This window comes from Trematomus bernacchii, unplaced genomic scaffold (assembly GCF_902827165.1).
Source record: "Trematomus bernacchii unplaced genomic scaffold, fTreBer1.1, whole genome shotgun sequence".
NCBI classification, from domain to species: Eukaryota; Metazoa; Chordata; class Actinopteri; order Perciformes; family Nototheniidae; genus Trematomus; species Trematomus bernacchii.
In genome coordinates this window covers 91517-107849 of record NW_022987577.1, presented here as the reverse complement: position 1 = coordinate 107849, position 16333 = coordinate 91517, and the positions used below count along the sequence as shown (strand labels likewise).

Here is a 16333-nt window from a genome sequence, read left to right as displayed (position 1 = left end):
CACTTCTACTTGTATAAAACTGACCTTTGTATGATTAATACTTCATAAAATACTGCAGATCCTTTATCTTACCTCTTTCTAATCTACACACATACAAGTATTTCACTGAAGTTACACAACAGTGTTGTTGATACAGAGTTGGAGTTTATTCACACGTCACAGTGGGTAATGTTTTCAAGAAACATTGAACAGTGCTGCCACATATGACACAGGAAAAAAAGAAAAGACTCTGAACCCTTTCTTTGCCATTATATAAAAATAGTGTTGCTACAAAAGTATAAATTAGGCTTACTAATAAGACAACTCAGATCTGAAGCTACACAGGAATCTGCTGCCAAAGTGCAATAAAAAAGACAAAATTAATAGAATCAAACCCTTTTTTTGTTGCATTTTAGTAGAGTATAAAAATAAATGCCTTTAAAATAGGATGCAAGCAAAACTAGTTTCTTAACCTGAATTGATAATAGACTATAATCAATTTAAGTTTGCATTCTTATACCATTTTGTACAATAATTATAATGAATAAGTTCAAACAAACTAAAACTTACAGCTGATTAATAACGGTATCTAACTTGAGTTTTTATTATATCAAAAACCTGTTGAAATGCTACTGCTATTTTTACTGTCCCCAAAAAGCACGTCGGCAGCCTCCAGGAATGCTTCTTTCACAACTTCGCCGTCTTTGAAAGACTTCATGTGTTTCGCAAAACGTGACTGACACGATAAGATGCTATGGTAGCAGCCTTGCTCTTGTTGTTGGGCCTGGTGAAAAGTGACTGCTGTGCATTTAGCTGTCCTTTCAGTTCCCTCACCTTTTGGGAGCGTAGGGCAGAATTAGGAGGGAATTCCGTCTCGTAGCGCTTGTGCACTGTTTTGAAATGCCGCTCCTAAATTACCCTTCTTCGATAAAGCCACGCTCGCATTGCAGATGAGACAGATGGACTTTGAATTGGAATAGATACAAAAATAATCATCCTCCCACTCGGAGTGAAAATTATATATTTTGGGCTTTTTTGCTTCTGCCATAATTGCGGTCTTGTGTGTGTGCGGACTGTCACTCCTGTTGACACGGACAACGTCAGTGAAATAGTGCCCACTGCCCACCAGCCACGCCCCGAATAATGGGGTCACGCCGGCCAATCCCAAAGCTTTGATGCGTTCGAGTGCATTATTCTGGCACAGGAAGATTATGTTATAGGACATTAACGATAAAACAGAATATTGTTGTTCTATTTTTAGACACATCTCGCGATCGACTGGGAATCTCCCCGCGATCTACCGGTCGATCGCGGGGAGATTCCCAGTCGATCACGATCGACTGGTTGGGCACCCCTGCTCTAGTACAACATATTCAAAATGAGAAGCATTTGTACTTTCTTAACAATACTTTGTACCAAATCTGTCACTTGTATTATCTAATCATTGTATATATAGGAAATGTGCATATTGGCTCACACAACTGAAGACCATTTTATGAATAAGTCACAAAAAAAAAATTGTTATCTCTTTTCGTTGGAATAAATAAAGTAAAATTAATGTCTGATGAAATGTTTTTACTTGTTATTACATTAAAAAAACAGCTGATTTTATTATAACAGCACCAAATAATATGATTAAGAACACCATGAGCTGTTCTCAGATGAGCTGAATATAACTCTTGGCTGTTGAGATAGAGTAGTAGGAAGTGTGCCATAATGTTGTTTATAATGTTTTGGGATGTGTGTGAACAGCTGATTTGAACAGTGTGATACATCATGAGGGACATCTGAGGACGCCCTTTAGAGGAGTTCATTATAAACTGTGGCCATATGAATACATGCTCTCAATAAATAACTACACAGACTGATGCTGAAGATGATAACATTAATACACGAGCACACTGAAATCTAAGTCTGATTGCTCCCACCTGCCATATTTCCCCAGCACTCGCCTCAATACCAAAGACACAGGTTCATTCATCTTTATTTGTAAATGTCAAAAATATCAGGTCCTACGTCTTTTTCATAAGCACTTTTTCCTTTACATTTATGAAAAACATCATGGGGTTAAGGAAAAGAAACGTCTTTATGATGAAATATGATTTTCCTAACGAGCAGTATGAGAAACATAAAGAGCTTTTTGAACATTAAAGCCTAGGAACACTAGAAAATGAGCTTAATATGTCCTTACTATAAGTGACAAAACTGAAAATCAGACCCCAGACTCTGAGACCTCAGGTTCCAGCAGCAGTGGGTTTGTGGAAGAAGCAAAATTAGCAGCAGGGTAGCAGTTTTATTATATTATTTATTGTGTGATCTTACAATAAAGGAGGGTTCATGTTGAATTATATTGGGGTTTAACATGAAATAAGACCTTTTTGAACATTAAAGCCTAGAAACAGGTCACAGTAGAGACACTAAATACATATGAACCTGAAAATGAGCTTCATATGTCCTTACTAAGTGTGGCAGTAGCCGCAGAGGGGAGGATAGGTGAATGTATTTGTTCAAGTTGGTTTGATTACACCATTCACAATTCCGACAACGCCACCTTGGGAGTTTCACCCAAGGAAATATTAACACTTTTTCAGAGGACACATAGGTTCGAATACTAATGGAGCCGGAGACGTGGTTTCAATTTATCAAAAATATACAATTTTATTTAGCACAAGTCAATAGTTTAAAATGCAGTTTAAAACAGTCACACAGGGCTGTAGCACAAAGGGAAAAAAATGAATTAGGGGCTGAGGCTTACCAGTGGGGGGATAGGGTCGACGAGTGAGTGGAAGGATCCCCAAACAAACCAAACTTAAATCACCCCAGTCATACGTGCAGGAAATCAAATCCCGGGGGAGCACATCACACACAAAAGAAGAGAGGAAAACCACCACCTTGGACACCAGCACCACCACCTTCAGCTCTCAGTAACTAAGTAGGGAAACAAAGAGGGAAATGCAGTTAATGGGGGCTAAATAAGTAAATCAAAGTAATAAACAAACACAATAGCAAATATGTTCTCATAAACAGATAACTTGTGTAAACATTTAAGAATAAAACAAATCACAAGAGAAAAGGTTCAGTTAAACAAAATAAACAATTAACTAGAATAAAATAAACAAACAAATTTAAATCAAGTTGGCCAAAGTAAGGACAAGTTATAGGGGGGAGTTAGCCCCAGAGTTCAATGACTTCCACACTTCGAGTGTCGGCCCAAGCAAGGCAGCAGGAAGGCGTGCAGTTAAAGCAGCACTTTAACTGGTGAGCGAGCCTCCGCAGTAGGCGACGCAAAGCTGGCCAGAAGCAGCAATCAGAAGCAGCAATATAGCAGCAGTAGCCCAAACATTTAGGCAGGATCAACAGCAGTTGTGCCGATAAATACACTTTCTCCGGTGAAGCAAAACAGCAGATGTCCCTTAATCATTGGATTGGCCCTAGGTTTATGAATAAATACAAATACAGCATTAATATCAATAAAAGTAATGAGGTGGATTGACTAAATAGATCGCCGTACGGCGCACATACCGATCAGGCTTTCCTATCGATGACGCAGAGAGGGGAGAGCTTCATGCTTTCTATGGCTGCGTTGACAGGCTGCACCCGGAGGATCCACCACTAGGTGAGGCAAAGCAGGGCTAAGTATCAATACGCTGGCAAATTGCAGAACCTTTCCTGAAGCGAGCAATGCAACTGCAACATACTTGCACCGGTGGCGGAAGCAAACACGGCAAACACGCAAGTGGGGCGGGTCTCTGTACCAACAAACAAGAGACAGCCAGCTAGAAACCTCTGCCCTTTTATAGGGTGCCCCCTGGTGGTGATATGCTCACAAGAGCCAAAAGAGGAGAATATTCTTTCCAAGGGATTAGGACTCTCATCCTGCTACATAAGCAAAACACCAGAACATCAGACCCCAGACTCAGAGAGCTCAGGTTCCAGCAGCAGTGGGTTTGTGGAAGAAGCTGTGGATTTGCTTAGCTGCAGCCTGACCCACGATGGGCTCCAGCTCGTGGGGGGCGGCGTTGCAGAGCTGGTGGATGCTGGAGAACTCCTGCAGCAGCGCCAGAGCTTTGACCCCGCCGACCCCGGGGACTCGCTGCACCAGAACCAGGACCTTTGGGTCCAGCAGCCGAGAGGAACTCCTCCTCCTGAAGGGGTTCTCTCGACCCTCACCGTGGACCTGGAGACGGGCCTTCACACTGTTGAGATTCCTGGAAAAGGGAAATTACTTTTCATAAAAAAAGTTGATACAAGAACAAAACTTTGTTATTAGATCAGTAAGGACGTCAAATGTCCTGTTTGGATTGCCTTTAGCTGTCCAATATGGAGGAACAACTCGCGCTTGCGCAGTGCAAATCGGGCAGACATGCAAATCGTGACCTTTTAGTTAGTGGTAGTGGAGGAATGTAACAAAATACATTTAATTAAGTACTGCTTTTCAGTAGAAATGTAAGGTACTTGTACTTCAACTGAGTATTTTCCAGCTGCTTTATACTTTTACTTCACTACATTTTTTGGGCAATTGTTGTACTTTTTACTCCACTATATTTATACTGTATACATATATACAGTGGAGGAAATAACTATTTGATCCCTTGCAGATTTTGTATGTTTGCCCACTTACAAAGAAATCAACAGTCTATATTTTGAATGGTACGTTTATTTTAACAGTGAGAGTAAGAATATCAAAAAGACAATCCAGAAATTGAAATTATAAAAAAGATCTAAATTGATTTGTATTTAACTGGAAAATAAATATTTGATCCCCTTGCAACCAACAAGGATTCTGGCTCCCACAGACCGGTTACATTATTTTTGGAACAAGTACATGTCATGTTGACATCTTGAATTTAATGTAATTTAACCGCTACTCATCCAGTTTAAATAAAAGTATCCACAAAAAGTTTGTTGTACTGTACTTTGGGAAGTCTTTTAGATGGAGAAAAGGAGCTTAGTACTACTAGTAGTAACATGAATGTAGGGCAGATGGATTAGTTTCTATAATGGAGCGTAGACTGTGTAATGTGTTGAACAGATAGGAAGTAACTAAGTACATTTACAGTACTCAAATACAAAAGTTTAGAAGTTAGGTGACTTGGTAATTCTTTGTATATGTTGTGTACTTGTCTTTTAATTAATCTAAAATACATTTATAACCTGTAGTAATCCACCGTCTCATCCGGTGACATAACCTCTAAATAAACTGAAGATTTACCCCCATTTTTAGTGCCCGCTGAGAGATCGTACTTTCCTGTGGGTAAAAAGTGCCCCAGTGCTGATTGGCTGGGCGAATTGCAAACCACGCCCCGTACAACTGTGAAAATGTTGTGTAGAGCCGCCATTGTTTTTCCTCGCTACAAAAAGTAGCAGTAGTTTGTTTTTGAAAGCAGTTATGGCAAGCATCAAGAAATCGGTGGAGTGATGAGGTGTCGGCGCTTCTGGAGATCTACGCTGAGGACGCAACCCAGGGAATGCTACTGAAGCCAGTTCAGTAGCTTTCACTCGACCTGGGAATCGTGCACAGCCCCACGGCATACCGGCTAAAAATAAATAAACTCAGGCAGGACTACAAACGGCGGATTCAGTGGCCAACGATGACGACCACGACGAAGGTAAAATCAACTACATGCACTGGGGTTTTAATCTGCACAATAATGGTCTCAGATGTACTTTTATTTGCTCAGTAGATCAAGCTAGCCATGCTAGGCTGAATAGGCTAACACCGGCCCCGAGCTAGCTACATCTAGCTAGCTAGATATTCTCGGCCGCTATGAAAACGTTTTGACTTGTGAATAACTGTGCAGTGTTTCTGTAATTTGCTTCACTAACTCATGGCTCTAATCGTCTGTTTCAGGCGAGGATGGACAACTCTCGGGATTGGAAACAAGCGAGCTTTGCATTCTAGATCACAGCGCTTGGTCGTCCTCCTTACCAGCAACCAAACGCAAAGGTACACACACTGTAACTTTGACTTGAAAGAACGTTACGCATCGAACTGATGTTCACAATCATGTTTATTTCCTTCTTGGTACAATTATGAAACAGCGTGAAAACGTATTCGCCTCGACCGGCATTTACAAATGTTCGCGCCTTTTTACTCTCTCACAAACATTGTAAACATCCGGGCTAGAGGTCACATGACCGGTAAGAAAACTTGCCTCAACAACATTAAACAAAGTTCAAGCATACATGAAGCACTCTTCAAAAAGGAACAATCCTCCGTGTTTGAACCTCTTAAATCGCTGCATAGCCGATTTATTTGGACTGGATTATCCCAGAGAGGCTAAACATTCTTTATAACACAGTTTCAGATTTGTGAAACCCTAATTCTATTTGTGAAAATACAAAAAAGAGAGATTTCAGTGCTTTTTCGCATCCTGGCCACATTAGACCAGGTCCTGATCTAAAACCACTATACCTAGACTCATCAAATCTGGACTGGATTATCCCAGAGAGTCAAAAGATTCTTTATAACACAGTTTCAGATTTGTGAAACCTTAATTCTATTTGTGAAAATACAAAAAAGGGAGATTTCAGTGCTTTTTTTACATGTAGACCACATTAGACCAGGTCCTGATCTAAAACCACTATACCTAGACTCATCAAATCTGGACTGGATTATCCCAGAGAGTCAAAAGATTCTTTATAACACAGTTTCAGATTTGTGAAACCTTAATTCTATTTGTGGAAATACAAAAAACACATTCCTAGTATGTTGTAAAACTACATGGCGACTAAACAGATCTTGTATCTTGCTTATTTTCCCCTCTTAGGAAAGCGGACACGGGATGCGAATTTCTTTGACACCGTCCAGGCGTTGGAGGACCGGCGTGCCGTGGTGAAAGAGTCGATGCACGGGGATCAGATGGTGCTGTTCACCAAGGCCCAGGAAACGGAGGACAAGATGCTCACCAGTTCATTTTATGTTATTGTTATTACTGTTATTATATAGTCTTGATACAACTGACACTTTATTTTATATTGATAATGTTAATTTACATGTACAACTTCTATTTTATTTACATTAAAAATGTGAACTTCTATTTACTGTTAAACAGATCCTGTATCTTGCTTATTTCTCCTGACACTTTATCTTTAGTGATCTGTGTAGCATCCTATACATCACATGTAAGTGATTATTCTGATACCATCATGTTTCATCGGTTATAAACTGGCAAAGCTTTATTTGTCATTTATTTATCATCAATGTTGCAACCTTGTGGAGGAATGGCAGGGGCACATACACAAATATGATAATTTATATAATTTTAAATATTATTTGACCTAAAACTAAATGTTTTTATGATTGTCCTCTGAGGAGGACATGGGGATTTGCAAACTTTTAATTCCCCCCCCATTTTACACAACACAAAATGGAGTACACTATGGGCCGAAACTAACATGTAGGTTTCCATAGTGTTTATGGCAGACGGATGCAGTGGGTCTCAGGAAGATATATAATAAATAATAAAGTTGGGTTTGCTGCTGAGCCTATTTACTGTGCATACAACACACCTGGCACAGTTTATTGTTATTATATTGCCACACTGTACACTATTGTAATGTTGCCTGTCTTGACTGGAAAACAAAAGAGAGAAACAAAAGCACTGTACAAAAGATCAGCTTTATTGTCAAAATGTTTACAATGTACAATTTACACGCTGTTCAGATGCCTCATAAAGCTGGGTCGCCGGTAAGGCAGTCCATTCGTCCCTGTACTTTCACAAAGGTTATGTAATATGCAACATGCTGCCACCTGGAATGTGATCTTGTCCATCTTGCAGTCGTTTCTTTTCATCAAGCACCGCCACCTGCCCTTCAGTCTGCCAAAAGCGTTCTCCACCACCACTCGTGCTCGGCTTTTTTTGTTATTGTACGCAAGTTGCTCAGGCTGCATTAACTCAGTTACAAAGCTGTATAACATGAGCACAAACAGCACAACTTCAGTCGACTCCATCACCATCATGTCTGAGGTCGGAAGGTAAACAACAGACGCCTAATGTACAGCGAGTGGGTGGGCGTCGCAGTATACGCGGGAAGTTTTTCTTCTTCTTCTTCTCTTGTTTTGTAGCGGATTGCAAACAACTTTAAGGTGCATACCGCCACCTACTGTACTCGCCGTGAAGTGGTTTGTGGCCTGCCAGTAAAGCCAAAGCAGAAGAAGAAGAAGTGACGTCAGCGGCTCATTTGCGTAATCTTCCCTCAGGGAAAAGTACTCCGGTGTGAACGCGATCTGTACTAAGTGCCCTGGGGTAAAAAGCGCCGGGGCTCTGAGTGCCGGAACGCGGCTATTGTGTTGCCATGGCAACGGCATGTCCTGTAGATGTCTTCACGGCTGGACTGTTAGCACACATGTGAAGTTTGAGCACTTTTTGAACATTTTCATAGGAGTTATAGCGACATCATGTTTTATGGCGAGGGATGCGTTTCCATGGAAACGGCATATGGTGAGATCTCAGATTTGGCGTAGAGCTGTTGAGGCATGAACCGGTGATATACAAGTGAAGATTGGGGGACGATTGGACCGTGTCGATTGGACTTACAGCGACATCGTGTTTCATGGCGTGTAGTCTGTCGCCATGGCAACGGCATTTGAAGAAATCTCAAAACTGTCTCGTAGATGTCTTCACGGCTGGACTGTTAGCACACATGTGACTTTTGAGCACTTTTTGAACATTTTCATAGGAGTTAAAGGGACATCGTGTTTTATGGCGAGGGGTGCGGATAAACCTCTTACATGTGAACGTTTTGTGGAAGAACAATAACAGATATCTGTGAAATATCAAAACGTGAAGCATGTCAAGGAAGTTGAGTATCTGAAGTGTAATTTTTGTGTACTTTCGGGTTAATAATGTGGCCTTTTTGGCAGTTTAACTAAAGGTGTGCGGCTGCTGCTGTGAGGAAATATCTGCCTGAAATTACAATGGGCTTTAATGGAGACATGTTGAACGTTTTTGTCACTTCATGCCCTCAAGAGGCATTTTGTTTAATTATTTTTGCTTAATTATTTGTCATTTTTCAAGCTACGAGATGTTTTCCTACATTTGTCATGACAAATTATGTCTCAAGAATGTAGGGTTTGGGAATTATGGCAGTTTAAAAAAAATATATGATTCAAGATTTCTTACCCTATAGCTGTGACATCACGCACTCTAGTTAATGTTAAAATCTGAAGAAAACCTCTTTAACAAGGTCTGAACAATGTTTAATATCTCTAAAAGTAAGAATCAGATTTAAAAGTGGTGTTACACGAATAATGGCAGAAAGATGTGTCACATTTTAAAGTTGGAATGAGGTTTCTGAGTGAAAGTATGAATGAACAGTTAGCAGTTGAAGTCGCATGAAGATTTGTTGAAGTCTGAAGAATATCTCCATTGACTTCAATGTTAAAAATGTGATGAATTATGGGATGTATCTCTGGAATTATGAAAGTTATGAATGATAAAAGTAATAGCAGTCGATTCCCGACCGAGCTGAACGTTTTGATGTTTGAACGGAGTTTCTGCGATGTTGAATGTGGGAGGAGAAGACGGAGAAAATAATTGGACGGAATAATAACTCATTTGTCCGTAGCATAACATATAGTTGGAATGCTGTATCAGCATTCCCACTAAAATATTCAGAAAATTGCAAGTTGTTATCAGGAAGGAGAGCTCAACTATGCAGCAGTGAGTCCTCTGCAGCCAGAGGTGAGGCGTTGAAAAGTGTTACTGCAGAAGGCAGGAATGGTTTCCTTTCCCTCTCTGTGTGACAGCGGAGCAGTCGGTTGGAGAAGGAGCTCCTGCCTGTCCAGCTGCAGGTGGAGAGGGTGGGCGGGGTTATCCAAGATGGACAACAGTTTGTTAAGGGTCCTGCTCTCCACCACAACTTCAGAACTGTCCAGTTTCACACCGACGATAGAGCCAGCTTTCCTGATCAGTTTATTGAGTCTGCTGGTGTCACCGGCTCTGATGCTGCCCCCCCCCCCAGCAGACCGCAGCAAAGAAGAGTGCACTGGCCACAACAGACTGGTTGAAGATCTCCAACATCTTGCTGCACACGTGGAAGGATCTCAGCTTCCTCAGAAAATAGAGTCGGCTCCTCCCCTTCTTGTACATAATGTCAGTGTTGATCTTCCACTTCAGTCCGTTGTCTAAGTGCAGTCCCAGGTACTTACTCTGTTTACTGGATTATTCACACGCTTTTAAAAGACCTTTTGAGTTTGACAGTTCCTGTGGACTTGAACATTTCTCCAGTTATTTTAGTTTGTGCTACTGTTGGGGACAGAGTTATTTCAAAACAAGGATTTTTTATTTGAAGTTGGGACTTTTGGTCTTTGGGAGTCACTCCAGTTAGACAGAAGTGAACACTGTTCAAAAGGAAGCTGAGCACCCATGAGTTTAGTGTGGCTTTTATAGATTTAGATTTACAATGCTCCTGTGTGTGTGTGTGTGTGTGTGTGTGTGTGTGTGTGTGTGTGTGTGTGTGTGTGTGTGTGTGTGTGTGTGTGTGTGTGTGTGTGTGTGTGTGTGTGTGTGTGTGTGTGTGTGTGTGTGTGTGTGTGTGTGTGTGTGTGTGTGTGTGTGTGTGTGTGTGTGTGTGTGTGTGTGTGTCCCCTCCAGTGAAGTGTAGCTTCCAGTTGCAGCATTCAGCTCAGTTCCTGTTCAGTCTGACTGAGGGAGGTTTTTGTACGACGCTTTTTCACTGTGTGAACACATACTGACTGTTGATGACATGCCAACTCTGACAGTAGTAAACTGCTGCATCATCAGTCTGGACTCCACTGATGGTCAGAGTGAAGTCAGAGTTTGATCCACTGCCTGTAAAACGGTCTGAAATCCCTGATACTCGAGTGCTAGTAGTGTGAATGAGCAGTTTAGGAGTTCCTCCATCTCTCTGTTGGTACCAGGCTAAATATATCCCACCATAAACCTTCTGACTGGTCGTACATGTGATGGAGACGGAGCGTCCCGGAGCAGAGCTCACTGCTCCAGACTGAGTCACGGTGACCTGGCCTCTGGACTCTGAGGATACAGAGACAAAGACATAAAGCAGCGTCATGGTTTTGTCCGCTTCATTTCAGAGGGACGGATGTTCACAGAGGAGAGGAGTTTGATTCTCTGGACTTTACCTGTGAAGCAGCAGCAGAGGAGAGTCCAGATGAGGACGCAGATCAGAGTCATGTTCTTGATGAGGAGGATTTCTGTGGCTTCTGTTGTCATGAAGGACAGCTGTCAGTCATCCAGTGCTCAACTCTCAGGACTATAAAGTGTCCCAGAGCACTGGAGCATGGTGCTGCTGATGCAAAGTGTCTCTCTATGGAAATGCTCTGACTCCAACAGGGACCTGGATTACTCTGATGATGCTGTTTATCAATGGATCCATCTCTCTGTCAGATGATTGATCAGGAATGGGTCAGTGCTCACTTGTATGAGGCTTTAAGTTCAATGGACACATTTTCTTGTAGTTCATTTTATTAAAAAGTTCAAATTCATAACTCCTAATAATCAATACCACCTAGGAAAAACAAAATGGAGATTTATTATTGATCCTGATGGAAAAGCAAACATGTATTTATGGAAATGATTCACATTCAGAAGTATAACATGTATAGCTTTTATTAGACGTTCATTGTTTCATTTAAGTAATCAATTACTTTGATGTTTAAAAGTTGATAAAATCATGAAACTAAACATATTTTGTGAACAATTCGTTTTTCAAAAGAAGAATCTTCATTAAAACTGAAGAGATAAGTAGATATTTGTTTTAAATGTTTAAAAGGTTCAATAGAGAAACAGTAGATACTTTTCCATAGTGTGTGAATCTGTTTCAAACATTTGAAGCAGTAATTATATCAAGTGGGTAAACTGTGGATGTGTTTGGTGAGTTTGTTTGTGTCAAAGTCAGAGAGCCGTGTCTCTCTACAGTCAGAGGTTTTTGTACGGCGGCTCAATGACTTTGTATCACTGTGGTACACGTTCGGTGGAGGAACCAGACTGGATGTTGGAAGTAAGTCAAATGTTAATTCATAAGAGCAATTTCTCTTTTGTTGTACTTATTATTCAGCGTACGGAGAAATAGTTACCTCTCCATGTCATTGTATACATACTTATCAAATATTCTGAACTAAGAGGCTAACTTTACTCCAGCAAAAGACCTTTAAATGTTTTTATGAAACTTTGAACACAGAATAATTCATTATTTCCACCTTTAATGGTGAAGTAGCTTCTCGAGGGCTGGTAGGTTTAGTTCAGTGAGTCAAAGTCAGAGAGCCGTGTCTCTCTACAGTGAGAGCTTTTTGTACGGCGGCTCAATGACTTTGTATCACTGTGGTGGACTTTTGGTGGAGGAACCAGACTGGATGTTGGAAGTAAGTTTCTGCACAAAAACTAAATATGATGTTAGGAGACGTTTTAAATTCTGTGTTAGAGTGTTTGAGAGATAGATTTATATTATTTTAATTGTAATGTTTAGATAGTATTAGTATTCATGTCTTTATTTCTCTTCATCATTGAGACCAAGTCAGAGCAGCTTTTCTTGAAATGTCTTTAAACATTCCCAACATGCTGTCATTTAAACAGCTTCAAATGTGAAATGATGAAACTGATAATCTTTCATTAATTTATTTGAAATCGTCTATCTCGGTTCTCCTCTCTGTTCTCAAATAAATTACAGACACAGTTTTTAAATACAGATGAACGGAGTAAAGATAACGATGGATATTAAAAAATGTGTTGAATTCTTTCAGACATTATTTTAAAGTTTGTAAAACTGGGTAGTGATTGAGATTCACATTAAGCACAGCTGATTGCTCCGTTTCCTGTATTTGTTCATTTATCCACTAACTAATTTAATAATGTTTGTAGAGTTCAGGTTTTGGATGATTTTGATAACTTCTGCTTAAAATATGTCCTAATGTTGTACTTCTATTGTAGTCTGACATATTTCAGGTGACTCTGTAGGAAGTGTCTCTGTGCTGATTTGCATGAGAGGCTTCTTAAAGGGAAGTGAAACAATGTGTGAGTGAGAGACTGATGGAGCAGAACCAACATCTGACAGAAACTCCTTAAAGGACAAGCGCTCTCACAGTAAAGGTGTCCCAGTGTCTGCTGGTTGATTGACAGCTGTGTGCTCCCTGTCCTCTAATCTGATTGGTGTCTCCTAGGTGATGTCCGTCCCACCCTGACGGTGCTGGCCCCCTCCACAGAAGAGCTGCAGCAGGGGAAGGCCACGCTCATGTGCCTGGCCAACAAGGGCTTCCCCTCAGACTGGAGTCTGGCCTGGAAGGTGGACGGCAGCAGCAGCTGGGAGGAGAGCAGGAGCCCCGGGGTGCTGGAGAAGGACGCCCACTACAGCTGGAGCAGCACCCTGAGGTTCTCTGCAGACCAGTGGAGGAAGGTGGGCTCTGTGACCTGTGAGGCCACCCAGGGCTCCCAGACTGCGCTCTCAGAGACACTGAGGAGAGACCAGTGTTCCCAGTCCTGAGCTGACTCACTGGGACTCTGCTTTCTCTCTCACACTGCTCTCAGTCTGCTCTCTGGCTCTCAGGACATGTTTCAACATCAACCTGTTTCTGCTTGTGTCGATGGTTTCAACATTTTAAAACAATAAAGATGAATGTGTGTATTATAAAATGAGTTTTGATTCCCTTTCTCTGGGATATTATATATAAAAGGAACCTTATTCACATTCATTCACAAAAGTCACAACATTAACAAGTCAATATTTCACATATTACTTTTTAATGATATTAAGGGTTTGGATATACTTCTGGATTCCTCCTAGTTTTATTTTTGTTAATCAAGATTTGTACCAATATCAATAGTATCAACATTTCAATGGTAAACCACACAGCTCTCTCTTATCACTGATGTTTAAGTAAATCCATGTGTGATGTCCGTGTGTTGTTAACCTTTACTTTAATCAACAATTCTTAATTAGAATAAGAAATCCAGGATAAGAAATAAAAAGCAGGATATCATCTGCATAACGTTATATAACAAGAATCTAAATTGAGATGTACCTTAAATAGTATTTAATGGACTCAGTAAAGCTCCACCAAAGAACTTGAGACCAGAGAGAGGGTACCACAGTCTCTGTCTCTGCTGTCTGTTTGCAGAATCAATCAATTCAACGATTTGTTGCTGATTGATTCAAAACTGATATTATATGAAAACAAGGACCTATTTAGCACCTTAGTTGTGTGGAAGCCTTTTATAAGAATGAAATGGCTCATATGTTTCTTTGTCACATATAACAGTATCCTGATTATCTTGATGGATGTAATGGAAGATCATTGGTGCAGAAGATGCTTTACAGCGGTGTTACTCTGAGAAGAGGCTTGAGACTCTGATCTTTCTTCCTAAAGCTCTAGTTTTTCAGTTTTCAGATGCTTTTGGTGGAGATAGAGGAGGAGGGAAGCATGGCAGCTTGTCAGAGGGAATTCAGGAAGCACTCAGCTCTTTATGTGGTGCTTCCTCGACTCGCTGAAGAACATTGAGACCAGTGGAGTCTGAGGACGATAAAGACGGAGCAGAAAGTCCAGCCAGAGCCGAATCATTCTCCCTCCTCGACTGCTGGGGAGAATTTAGATTGAAATGATACATGAACACTGGGGGCTTGAATGTGTGATGAGAGAAGAAAATAAAGTAAAAAGGCTTGGAAAAGCAGCAGAATATTTGAAATGCAAACTTTTGAACTAACTTGATGGTGAATGATCTGTCGCCATTGCCAACGGCATTTGATGACATCCCATAATACGCTTAGATGCGTTGATGGCTGTGTTACCAAACCTGTGAAGTTTTGGGCCATTTGGAGCATTTTCACTGAAGTTATGAGAAAACCGTGTTTCATGGCGGGCATTGTGTTGCCATGGCAACGGCATGTCCCGTAGATGTCTTCACGGCTGGACTGTTAGCACACATGTGAAGTTTGAGCACTTTTTGAACATTTTCATAGGAGTTATAGCGACATCATGTTTATGGCGAGGGATGCGTTTCCATGGAAACGGCATATGGTGAGATCTCAGATTTGGCTTAGAGCTGTTGAGGCATGGACCGGTGATATACAAGTGAAGATTGGGGGACGATTGGACCGTGTCGATTGGACTTACAGCGACATCGTGTTTCATGGCGAGTGGTCTGTCGCCATGGCAATTGCGTTTGAAGAAATCTCAAAACTGTCCCGTAGATGTCTTCACGGCTGGACTGTTAGCACAAATGTGAAGTTTTAGCACTTTTTGACAATTTTCATAGGAGTTATAGCAATATCGTGTTTTATTGCAAGGGATGCGTTGCCATGGCAACAGCTTTTGAGGAAAAAAAAAGGGCTGGACCATTAACTGTCATCTGAAGTCTGGTGGTGTTTGGATCATTTGCATAAGTATCACGACAACATCGTGTTTTATGGCGAGGGATGCGTTTCCATGGAAACAGCCTATGGTGAGATCTCAGATTTGGCGTAGAGCTGTTGAGGCATGGACCGGTGATATACAAGCGAAGTTTGGGGACGATCGGACCGTGTCCATTGGAGTTACAGCGACATCGTGTTTCATGGCGAGCATTGTGTTGCCATGGCAACGGCATTTGAAGAAATCTCAAAACTGTCTCGTAGATGTCTTCACGGCTGGACTGTTAGCACACATGTGAATTGTGAGCACTTTTTGAACATTTTCATAGGAGTTAAAGGGACATCGTGTTTTATGGCGAGGGATGCGTTTCCATGGAAACGGCATATGGTGAGATCTCAGATTTGGCGTAGAGCTGTTGAGGCATGGACCGGTGTGAGAAAGAGAGAGAGAGAGAGAGAGAGAGAGAGAGAGAGAGAGAGAGAGAGAGAGAGAGAGAGAGAGAGAGAGAGAGAGAGAGAGAGAGAGAAACAGTTAGAACTGACTGCTGTTGGAGTGATGACATCATCGTGTTCCATTACACAGGTGTTTATAGTTGAGCTAACGAGCTATGAAGATATTAAAGGTTTGCATTGTTCTGAATGACAGATAAACCTCTTACATGTGAACGTTTTGTGGAAGAACGATAACAGATATCTGTGAAATTTCAAAACGTGAAGCATGTCAAGGAAGTTGAGTATCTGAAGTGTAATTTTTGTGTACTTTCGGGTTAATAATGTGGCCTTTTTGGCAGTTTAACTAAAGGTGTGCGGCTGCTGCTGTGAGGAAATATCTGCCTGAAATTACAATGGGCTTTAATGGAGACATGTTGAATGTTTTTGTCACTTCATGCCCTCAAGAGGCATTTTGTTTAATTATTTTGCTTAATTATTTGTCATTTTTCAAGCTATGAGATGTTTTCCTACGTTTGTCATGAAAAATGATCTCAGGAATGTAGGGTTTGGTAATTATGGCAGTTTTAAAAAACAATAT

At 41.0% G+C, this 16333-nt stretch overlaps 1 protein-coding gene and 2 gene segments (V, D, J or C); 1 reads left to right on the top strand and 2 right to left on the bottom strand.

Annotated features, from left to right (window-relative positions):
• Positions 1–3882: 3882 nt before the first annotated feature.
• LOC117479797 (Fanconi anemia core complex-associated protein 24-like) lies at positions 3883–5165 on the bottom strand. Its single transcript, XM_034126880.1, has 2 exons — positions 5134–5165; positions 3883–4187 (listed from the first exon to the last, which is right to left on the bottom strand). The coding sequence occupies exons 1-2, from the start codon at positions 5163–5165 to the stop codon at positions 3905–3907; spliced, it is 315 nt and encodes a 104-aa protein (XP_033982771.1). The 3' UTR covers positions 3883–3904.
• Positions 5166–10640: 5475 nt separating this feature from the next.
• Positions 10641–11293, bottom strand: LOC117479846. The segment is given in 2 exon segments: positions 10641–10979; positions 11087–11293. Coding segments are annotated over 2 exon segments (414 nt in total).
• A 508-nt stretch (positions 11294–11801) lies between these two features.
• Positions 11802–13589, top strand: LOC117479775. The segment is given in 2 exon segments: positions 11802–11964; positions 13121–13589. Coding segments are annotated over 2 exon segments (456 nt in total).
• Positions 13590–16333: the final 2744 nt, after the last annotated feature.

Bases quoted from the DNA above. Each gene is read 5' to 3' on its own strand.
- LOC117479797 (XM_034126880.1), bottom strand. From the start codon at position 5,165: ATGTCACCGGATGAGACGGTGGATTACTACAG. The intron at 4,188-5,133 runs GTTATAAATGTA...TCCCTTTTCCAG, and splicing joins GAGACGGTGGATTACTACAG to GAATCTCAACAGTGTGAAGG.